The sequence below is a fragment of the Sparus aurata genome, chromosome 14 (assembly GCF_900880675.1).
Source record: "Sparus aurata chromosome 14, fSpaAur1.1, whole genome shotgun sequence".
In the NCBI taxonomy this organism is placed as follows: Eukaryota; Metazoa; Chordata; class Actinopteri; order Spariformes; family Sparidae; genus Sparus; species Sparus aurata.
The window spans coordinates 16,051,441-16,061,596 of NC_044200.1; the positions used below are offsets into that span (position 1 = coordinate 16,051,441).

The following is a 10,156-nucleotide window of genomic DNA, read 5'->3' on the forward strand; positions in this document are numbered from 1 at the left end:
TAAGACTTTTACTCAAGAACTGTTTGTAAGGACAATTTCAATTTTACTGTAGTATGATGATGATTTTTGGATACTTTTTACAACACTGTGTGTAGAAAAGTACAGGAGAAAGACATTCCTCTCTGAGAGGTAGAGGATTACATTACGTACAAAAGCATATTCAACAGTAGTTGACTGATGATATATCTATAACCTGGAAAACTTGTTTCATTTGCAAGCTGGAACATGTCAAACCTGAACCTGAACCAGCTTTCAGTGAGGTCTACTAACACTCTCTCTTTCTACCTGGATTATTCTAAATCTTTTATGTCATAACTATCTGTAATGCAGACATCTTTACATATATACATACAGTGTTTTTACTTTATGGGACACCTGCCAGGACAAACTCAGGGCTCTCCAGCTCCAGTGACCCCCAGGACGATGACGCAGTGACGTCCCGTGCGTGACGAACCAGGAAATAAAAGTAAACAACGTACAGGAAGAACGAAAATGTTATGTAGCGTTAGTCATCCACTTTCGTTTCTCTGTGGAGATTTATTGAGGACGCATGAAGGATTTATATGCCGATAAGGACAGAGAGCCGGTTAGAGACAGGCTGGAGACCGGTAAGACAGCCGTGTAGCCGCGGAGAGTCGGGTGCGGCAGCCGCTAATGATAGCTAGCTCGATATGGCCATTTCCTGTATTATTTGATTTTGTTTACAGGATGAAATGCCCTCACGACCATGGCTTAAAAACATCTCCTTGACGTTAGGTTTGTCACACGAATAAAACACCACCTTAGCTTCCCTTTTTGCTTGACTGTATCTTCGTTGCTATTTTGCCTAAGTGTGTCGGCGTGTTGTCACTTATTAATTTTCAGATTTAGCAATGTTAGCCATCAGATCGTCCGAGGAGGAGTCCACTGAGACTGAGGAGATGGACACCTCAGAGCCCAACTGGTGCTGGTTCTACCTGGCTGAGTGTGGAGTGTGGCACATGTTTGAGGTAGTTCACGGGACATGGCAACTTTGCACATCACAATACACTTTACAGCAGTCCTTATACTGTATTCCCCGCCTCCTGCTCCTCCCTCAGAGGTAGCCTTGCCTCTAATTGTGTGCCACTGAGGGACAAAAGTCCATTAGTCAGTAAAGTCCCCCTTCAGCTTAGTTGGCTCTTTGGCTGGCTTGAATAATGGCAGCGAGAGGCGAATGATTAGAGGCTATTACTGTCAATCCTATTGCATTATTAATTTCCCTTCACACATAAGCTTTGCATGGGAGTTGAAGGGGCACTGTGTAGTTCTAGAGAGGAAATTTAAACTCAGAATTTTAATATTTACATTATTAATGAGGTGATGGAGAAGCCCTTTTCCATATCCGAATGAACAAGCTGTTCTCGGAGGAAAATAAGGTCCCCAGAACAGTGTTTAAAGCTAGAAAGGTGGCAGGGTCCGCCACATACAAATAAAATAAAACAGTATGAAGCTGTGTTATCCTTTGAGGTGAGATTGTTCATTCAATCGTGAAAACCAAAAGTGTGTTTATTTAGTTTGTTTGGACATCAGCCAATGAAGATCTTTCTCTTCTGATTAAAATGTATTCTCCAAAACTACAAAGTGCACCTTTTAGAAAATAATAAAGTCACATTACAATAATATCAGCAATTAAGTAATAATCAAATGTCTTGTTTTTAGTCCTAAGGACAAAAAGAAAATAGAGCAGAGGAGTAAAGAAACCAGAAAATATTCACATTGAAGAAGCTGAAAGCAAAGAATTTTGACTTTTTTCACCCGAAAATTACTCAAAACAATTATTTCAGTAGTTGACCATCAATTACTCGTTGAAGCTCTAAATCATTAGAGAGTCAGTTAATCATTTCAGGTCTTTCTGAAGCCAAAATGCCAAACAAATGTGAGCATTCACTGCTTGTCACTGACTTGTTCTCTTCTTATTTGTTGCAAATTTAATATTTTTTCTTTTTGGATGAAAATTGAAATATCTAATAGTTGCAGCTTTAGAACAAAAAAACAAAAAACTCAAGGATAATAAATTTACCAGCACATAAAGACAAAAAAAAGCAGATGCTTACAACAAAGAGGCTGGAACTAATAAATCTAACTATCTATGTACTTGCTACTCAACTCTCTGTCAATTGGCTGATTGATGAAGACTTACACAGACTAATTTATCTTTCTCAACGTCCTTGTCAGATTGATCCCAGTGCAGCCTGCTCGGTGACGAGTGCTCAGATCGAGCAGTGCTACAACAGAAACCAGCGAGGTGTCATGGAATTCTACACGGCCAAGTACACCTACAGACTGGACTTCTCAGGTAAAGTAACATTAAAGCTACTTCATCAGACAGACAATATTCAGCCCACAGAATCCGACAGAGAAGTTGTCAAGAATTGTGGTTAAGATGTTGAGTAAGACTTTTTCCTGTTTCAGAAATTGTGCATGACTTCCTGTGGCTTCTTCTTTTTATTTTTCCTCACCAGTCATGCGGCAGATAAACGTAACGACAGGGAAGCAGCGGCCAATCAAACGCTCCCTCCACTCCGCAACTGGCTTTAGGTATGATTTGGTGACATCCTTTTAACCCTTTTTCTCCATTTACTCATCGAACAAAGAAAATATCTAGGATGGAGCAGGATGAGCTTGTGTATGTGGAGACCATACTTTAAAGCAAAGGTCAGAAGTCGAGCGTTTGCTGGCGTTAAGAATCCCTGAAGTAAACCATAAATTCCTACGAGCTCCGCAGGGAGCTGCCCTGAAGCTGACCCTGAACTTTGCTTTCTCCAAAAAACACAGGAGCAGAGAGAGACGAGGCACAGATATGTTAGAAGAGGGTGTTTTTTTTCTTGTGTAGTTCTTGTGTCTTATTCTTCCTTTTCTCTTCTCTTAGGTTTATATGTGATAATCTCGCCCTGCCTGTTCCCTGTCATTGGGAGAGAATCAATACCGATGAGCCCTATCAGGTGAGTGGATAGACTCAGACTCATGGTAGAATCAGAGTTTTGCCCCCAGAAGTCAGATTATTTTAAAGTTAAACACATGGATCTTTGGTCCTTGCTGACTGGAGGGCGTTACAAAATGCGGCTGTTCATTCACATTGTCAAAATCTCACCACAGGCACGCGGTAGAGATGATGTTTGGGAACTGTGCGGGTGTTTGATTAAGAAAGATGCCTTCAAGTTCGCACAGGTTACGTTTCCATCAATGCGTAATTTTTTTAACATCATTCAAATCCATAAGACACAATGGCAACGAAATCTGACCAACAAGACCTAAAGAAACAACTGCATTTGTATAATCCATATACATAATCATTCTTCGACATTGTAATTAATCATTTTCCTGTTTCACCCACTGTGTTTCTGCAGCTCATCCAGCTTGGAAGAGACACCTATGAGTTTAAAGAAGTTGCGAGACTGTATGAAAGGACAATGGATCATCCGATCAAATCCATCCAGAGGATTCAGAACTTGGACTTGTGGGAATTCTTTTGCAGGTAGACAATTGTTGTGTAGTTGAGGGGCGTGTGTAAAGTGCTCTCGTGTTAGCAGATGATCCTGCTGTTGGTTGAATCATTATTTTTTGCAATATATATATGAATTCACAATGAGGTTTTCTTATTAGTTTTTTCTTTTCCCCTTTTTCAAAGCTTCTTCTCTTAAAGTAAATCAGCAGAATGAGACCCAATCAGGAGCCTTCTCTCTATTACTGAATTGTTTTATTGTTTGTCTTCTTCCTTTAAAGTCAGTCAGACACCCCTGTTGCCTTTTTGTAACTTGAAAAATGCACTTTGTAAAAAAGTGATCAGTGCTCTGTGTTGTGTTGTCGTTCCTTGGTTCTCCCCTAAGGAAGAAAACACAGTTGCGAAAAGTCAAGCGCACATTGGATATTGAGGAGAGAATGCTGTTTCATGGCACAGGACACAGCAACATACAAGCTATATGTACATTTAACTTTGACTGGCGGCTCACTGGGAGCCATGGCGATGTCTATGGCAAAGGTAGACCCTTCTGTGTTGTTGTGATGCAACATCATGAACAAATTCACTGCACTTCATTTGGTCTGTATTTTGACATCTCATTCAACTTGCCTTTCCCTGCAGGGAGCTACTTCGCCCGGGATGCCAAGTACTCGAGTAAGTTCTGTCACACCACGGGGAAGCACAACACCACCCTGCAGAGACACGGACTCGCCCCGCCGATATTTGCCAGCGAGCCGCCCTACAAGACCATGTTCCTGGCCAGAGTGCTCGTCGGGGAATACACAGTCGGCCATCCGATGTACTGCAGACCGCCTTCGAAGGACGCCAGCTTCACTAACTTTTACGACAGCTGTGTGGACGATATGGCCAATCCAAAGATTTATGTCATTTTTGACAGCAATCAGATTTATCCAGAGTATCTGATTGAGTTCTACTGAAGCCAGAGACAAGAAGATATGTACTTTTTTTTTCTCTCTCTCAAACATGGAAATAATGTGGATGCAGAAACAGATGACAGGAGGATGCAGTGGAAATCTTCTTTTTCGGTCAGATCCGGTGCCTAACTGGAGCATGAGTCATCTAAAGTGCCTTTGGGGGAAACGGAAAAGACAGTCAAAGCTTTGTGTACAGTCTCTACACTGTACAGTATATACTAAGAGGCCCTTATGGTTTGAACGTTTCTGTGATGTAAAAAAAGAAAAAAAGTGCTGAGTAGAGATCACTATTTGTGGCAATTTTGTATTAACCGCAGAATCTCTGCTTGCTCGTTCAATATCCGTGCACAGCTGTCTCATTGCAGCCTGTAGGTTATAGGTGACGTCCCGCCATTACTCCCTCACATCCACAGTGCCACGCATGAGCTTACTTACAAGTCATGTTTCACAAATTATTCTCAATGACAATACCAAAAACCACAACACGTTCCCGCTCGCTCATTTAGCGCCGTGATCCGTCAGTTAGCGACATCGACATCTGTGTGTGCCTAGTACAATGTATTACGTAGGCATGGATTTATTTTATTGTTTTTAATTTAAAAAAAAAAAAAACGCTTCTACCTCTTTTTTTAAACCATGCATCAGTGCACTTTCCCCCCCTTTCCGTGAAAGGTTTCGTATCTGTGTCACAGTGACACAAACTTGATGTCGTCGTTCATTTGTGGTCCTTAAGCAATATGTGTCGGTGTATCCTTTTCTGTCCATTGACTTCAGTCTTCAAAAGGACGTGACAACGGCCGAAGTTGAATATTGTAGTTCAGCCCAGAAGATCAGCTCCAGCATCACAGACGACTTAAAAAAAAATCACCCGTGTGATGTCACCACCTGCTAACATCTTTCTTTACAGGAATAAGCAGGTTATGTTTGCACCTGGTGTAAATGTACAAAAAAAGAAATAAATGAATGTAGCCAGCACATGTATAGTACTGTAATTGTAAATTAATGTTATATTGCTTTGCTGTGTGCGTTTGTTGAATACAATGTATGATTGTGTCCGTGTGTGTGTGTGTGCGTGTGTGTGTGTGTGTTGATCAAGAATAAGAAAAGCATTCAGACTACTTCAGTTTGCCACAAGGTGGTGCAACAGTACAAGAATGGATCTCAAGCAACTCTTGCATTTAGTAAATGCGGACGAGGGAAACAACCCCGATGTCTTTAGTCTTAACACTACAGCTGTGTGAGAGTGGAGGAGTGTGTGAAGCTATATGTGTGTGTCTGTAGTTTGCACATGTAACTAATAAACTTTTCAAAGTACACGTGTTCAGTTTTCTCTTTCAGAACTTTCAGAATTTCAGAGAGGAATGCTGTTGATTCATTTATTCAGTAGTGCTGTTTGCAGTTGTAAATAACAGTTGCTTTTTGACAAGTTGGTCATCATGCATTTTTGTTAGTCTTTGTATGGCTTTATTGTTAGGACAGCTTAGAGAGATGACAGGAAAAAGGATGAGAGAGAGGGTGGTGACACGCAGCAAAGGGCCCCAGGCCGGGACTTGAATCCAGAGCCGCTGCAGCGAGGACAAAGCCTCCCTACAAGGGACGCCCGCTCTAGTAACTGAGCTAATGGGCGCCCCCATAATGCATTTTTGACCAGTGGCAATGAGGCGATATCTACAATCGGGGCCGAATTTTATGCCCCCCACCGAACCATCAAGGAAAGTTTGAAGATATATGAATCTCTGCATTTTGACAGGGCCAAAAATCACTCAGGAAACAACATCAGTGGCAGCAAATAGAAGAAAAATCGACTCAAATTCCAACAGAAGGAGAAACAAAGTAAACAAATATGGTTAATTTGAACTTAAATGTATTAAACTTATTTCTGTGCTAAAAAAAGAACTTAGTGACATGGGTAACACTTTACAATAAGCATCATTAATAAATGGTAAGTGTTTAGTTTATTAGTTCGGTAATTTCACTGTTCATAAACCATAAAAATGGTTCATAAAACATTTATCAAGCAATAGTAAAGGTTAAAAACATCAGTCACAGCTCTTTAATGGCGGCCACATAATGTTTATAAATTAACTACAAAGTCTTTATTAACAATTTGCAAAGTATGATGAACATCAACCGCAACTTTCCAATAAACAATTGCTAATGAACAGTTGATAAAACATCCTTTTATAACTATAATTGAATTTCAGTATTGAAAAAAATGTCTAAAATGATGTACATACCTGAAATTAACTTTAAAATTCGCATTTTTGATCATCCAAAAAAGTTGTCGTGGTTACACTTTTGCTTTTTCAATTTGTGTCAGTTCATCTTTAGATATCTGTTCAGGAAGGACTAATATCTATAATCTGACCACAAAACCACAAAATTGCTTAGCAGATACCTTAAAATAACATTTTAAGTGAAAACTGACTTTGCTATGAGTCAGGCATACAGATTAAATCTGAGAGGGGCTTGGCAAAACTTTTAACAATGTCACATGATCTTCCACTTTTGAGTGAGAGACAGCCGCCTCCCTCAGAGGTGTGGCTTCACAGACCTTTGATCCAGTCAGAGGCACCAGAGTCAACATTTATAATTACCAGAGTGAATCAGAGAGAGGAAGGTCAGGTATAAATCATATATATTTTAGCTTTTTGCTGTGATAAAACTTTTCTTTCCCCCCCCATCAGGACAATGTGGCACAATGAAGAGATGGAAGACATGGACACATCAGACATCCCGTGGTGTTGGTATTACCTGGCAGACTGTGGAAGGTGGCACCGATTTGAGGTAAACTGTCTTTAACATTTATTTCACTAAAAACATTCGTAGAGCAAAATGTCTGATGCAAAACTAACTTTTCATTGCTTCCTGTCCTTTCGCAGGACGACCCAGACAACCCGCTCAGCAGTCAGGATATTGAAAACTACTATCAAAGGAACTCAAAAGCAGTTTTAAATACATCAACAGCAAACTGTCAAGGCAACGTAGATTTCTCAGGTACCTTGACTGCACAGTCTTGTTCACACTACGTCCTCGTCCGCCTTTAAGGAACTTGGTCTGACATGACTTCTGTGTTCTTACACAGCAATGTTACAGACTGACCTCAAGACAGGAAGGCAAAGACGAATCCAGCGGAGCTTTAACATCGACAGAGGGTAAAATGAACAAGTGAAAACTAATAAATAATACAAAAATGTAAGCTCACAGCAGTCGAGGATGTGTCAGTATTGTTTTCTGCAGAAATGAAAGTGAAACTTAGCACTGTTTACTCTTCCCTCCCTCCAGCTGTTCCTGCTTCAGTGCTGCTCCTGTCTTCTGGGAAAAGGTCGATCCCGCCCATCCATATCAGGTGACGACAACAGGAATGTGTTTAAAACTGTTCAGCTGGGATGTGAGCGGGTTGGATGTATTGACATTTAAAGTTCAAAATGAAAATGTGCCTTAATCCTCCACAAATACAGCTTAGCATTAGCCAAATGCTCAGCAGTTAGCTTGCTGGAAAGGTGTAAAGTGGTTGTACAACCCAAGAAAAATATAAACACATTATTTTGTATGAAAATATAAAATCATAGAAAGTAACATCAATATTGACAAATAGCAATATTCAAAATTTGGATCCGTGTTTTCTAAATTCAGCAAAAACATAAGTCATTAGTGGCTAGCATCTTTCCTTGGGTTAGGAAAAATGACTACAACTTGAAAAAGTGGAGAAAAAATATTTTTTATTGTGCAGTTGATGAAAAAATGTTAATTCAGAGACTTAGAGGAGTCACTTGGTTATCATCTTTTTAAAAACACAACTTGCCACTGTCGTGAGAGGCCTATACAGGATTGAGCGGAGTAGCATGTTAGCTAATAGTAATATTAATTCCCCTTTTCCTAACAGCGTGTGCTAATAACATCATCGGTGTTTGATGTTTTGAAACCTTGGACTGATATAGTACTAATATTTCATGAATTTAAGCTCGTTCAAAGGTTGCATTTGATTGGTCCTCCCATGTGAATTCCGAGCACTGATTGGTGCTTTCGAGTTAGACCCTTGCCAGAGAACGACAGTGGAGATCTTTCCTGTAGAATTTCACGGCCATTAATACATAAAACAAAAAATAAACTCAAAATAGGGATATGTAAAAAACATTAAAAATAAATTAATAAAAAAAAAACTTATAAAAAAACATTGCCATATGAATAGGGAAACACATTTTTTACCCCAAAAGTCTGATAAAAATATCACCATTTAACGTTTATACTGGTATGGTTAACTCTATAAAGTTTTTATTTTCTTAATATATCTCACAGTTAATCCCTCTGAATGAACTCACCCCTGAATATCACTGTGTGGCAAGTTACGTGAGGAAGGACGGGCTGCTGGACAAACCCATCGTATCCATCAGCAGGATACAGAATCTGGACCTGTGGGAAATCTATTGCAGGTGTGTATACAGGTCTCTGAGGTCTCCTCATCCCCCTCAACAGTCTTTGTAATCAAACTGATCTCTGTCTTAAAGGAAAAAGTCACAGCTCATGAGAATTCATGGCGTCAAGGAAATTGAGGAGAGGAGACTCTTTCATGGGACTGAAAACCAAAATGTCGACAGCATTTGCAAGTTTAACTTTGATTTACGGTTAGCTGGAAAACATGCCCACGTGTACGGCAAAGGTGAGTGAAACAATACAGTAATAGCTATCTTTGCACCTAATGATTGTAATGTAGGTTTTGTTTGTTTGCCAGAGTTTAATCTCATTTCCTTCTTTTTTTTTCAGGAATATATTTTGCGAAATACGCCACGTACGCAGACAATTACAGCCACGGCAGCACGGATCTGTTGCCTCTGTATGGCGGAGAAACGCGAGGGGTAAACGGTGAATACACCAAAATAATATTTGTGGCGCGAGTGATGGTTGGAAAATCAGTCGATGGACAAAAACATTACCAAAAACCTGATCATGGAAAGAAAGAAAACACTCACTACAGCTGTGTGGATGATGTCAAGCACCCCAATATTTTTGTTATTTTTGATCCGAATCAAATATATCCAGAGTACCTGATCCAGTACAGATGAAGTCCAAAGGGGATCCTGAGCAAAATCAACATATGTATTTATATTTTTTCTACAGTAGCATAATTCATTTTGAAAAAACTTTTGTCTACATTTTTAAAAGAGGACCTAAAATCAGCACTTACATGAATGTTTACATCCGTTTCTATTTGCGAAACAAAGAAATCTTACAAATGATACTAGTTTAGGTTTAGTGCTGTTTATAAAATGCATTCTTCATTTTCAGCATTTATGAACACGTTTCACAGATTTCTCTTTGAAGAGCTCCGGAAATAAATTTCGTGGCAGAACCAAACCAAAAGGCTTCGTGTGTTTATTCCTCTTTCAGCTCTTCAACGTGTGAATCACTTCAGGGTAAAAATTGTAAAAATTGATCCCAGGACACTCTACCAACTGAACTAATAATCAATGCATTGTGTAAGTTTTAATCAGAACACACAAATCTTCATTGACTGTTTTTTTAATAATTGTTTATCTTTAAACAAACTAGATAAACAGATGTCTTTGTTTTCATGAGTGAATAAACTAAATAAACAAGCTGATTTTAAAGGACAACACAACTTTATTTATACGTGGCGGACCCTGCCACCTTTCTAGCTTCAAACGGTGTTCTGGGACCTTATTTTCCTCTGACAGCAGCTTGTTTATTCAGTTATGGAAAGGAGTTATCATACAAATTA

General features: G+C 39.5%; 2 protein-coding genes across 4 annotated transcripts; both read left to right on the forward strand.

Moving 5' to 3' along the window:
- Positions 1–420: 420 nt before the first annotated feature.
- On the forward strand, positions 421–5,730 carry LOC115595969 (protein mono-ADP-ribosyltransferase PARP11). Of its 3 annotated transcripts, none has more exons than XM_030440824.1 (9): positions 432–608; positions 708–756; positions 865–989; positions 2,197–2,317; positions 2,484–2,559; positions 2,891–2,963; positions 3,369–3,496; positions 3,849–4,000; positions 4,103–5,730. In XM_030440824.1, exons 1-9 carry the CDS (start codon positions 564–566, stop codon positions 4,417–4,419), a joined length of 1,086 nt encoding a protein of 361 aa, XP_030296684.1. In that variant the 5' UTR covers positions 432–563; the 3' UTR covers positions 4,420–5,730. The 3 variants fall into 3 exon arrangements, with proteins under 3 accessions (XP_030296687.1, XP_030296684.1, XP_030296685.1); XM_030440825.1 differs by having other exon boundaries at positions 3,853–4,000; XM_030440827.1 differs by lacking the exon at positions 708–756 and having other exon boundaries at positions 421–608.
- A 1,163-nt stretch (positions 5,731–6,893) lies between these two features.
- On the forward strand, positions 6,894–9,771 carry parp11 (poly(ADP-ribose) polymerase family member 11). The gene is made up of 7 exons (XM_030439500.1): positions 6,894–7,203; positions 7,299–7,413; positions 7,502–7,571; positions 7,702–7,765; positions 8,716–8,849; positions 8,925–9,076; positions 9,181–9,771. The coding sequence occupies exons 1-7, from the start codon at positions 7,108–7,110 to the stop codon at positions 9,477–9,479; spliced, it is 930 nt and encodes a 309-aa protein (XP_030295360.1). The 5' UTR covers positions 6,894–7,107; the 3' UTR covers positions 9,480–9,771.
- Positions 9,772–10,156: the final 385 nt, after the last annotated feature.

What these genes read in the sequence shown, in the direction of transcription:
- parp11 (XM_030439500.1), top strand. Translation starts at nt 7,108, where the DNA reads ATGTGGCACAATGAAGAGATGGAAGACATGGACACATCAGACATCCCG. An exon ending in GAAGGTGGCACCGATTTGAG is followed by an intron (nt 7,204 to 7,298) that starts GTAAACTGTCTT and finishes GTCCTTTCGCAG; the next exon opens with GACGACCCAGACAACCCGCT. An exon ending in CTGTGGGAAATCTATTGCAG is followed by an intron (nt 8,850 to 8,924) that starts GTGTGTATACAG and finishes TCTGTCTTAAAG; the next exon opens with GAAAAAGTCACAGCTCATGA.
- LOC115595969 (XM_030440824.1), top strand. Translation starts at nt 564, where the DNA reads ATGCCGATAAGGACAGAGAGCCGGTTAGAGACAGGCTGGAGACCG. An exon ending in GAGTGTGGCACATGTTTGAG is followed by an intron (nt 990 to 2,196) that starts GTAGTTCACGGG and finishes CGTCCTTGTCAG; the next exon opens with ATTGATCCCAGTGCAGCCTG. An exon ending in TGGCGATGTCTATGGCAAAG is followed by an intron (nt 4,001 to 4,102) that starts GTAGACCCTTCT and finishes CTTTCCCTGCAG; the next exon opens with GGAGCTACTTCGCCCGGGAT.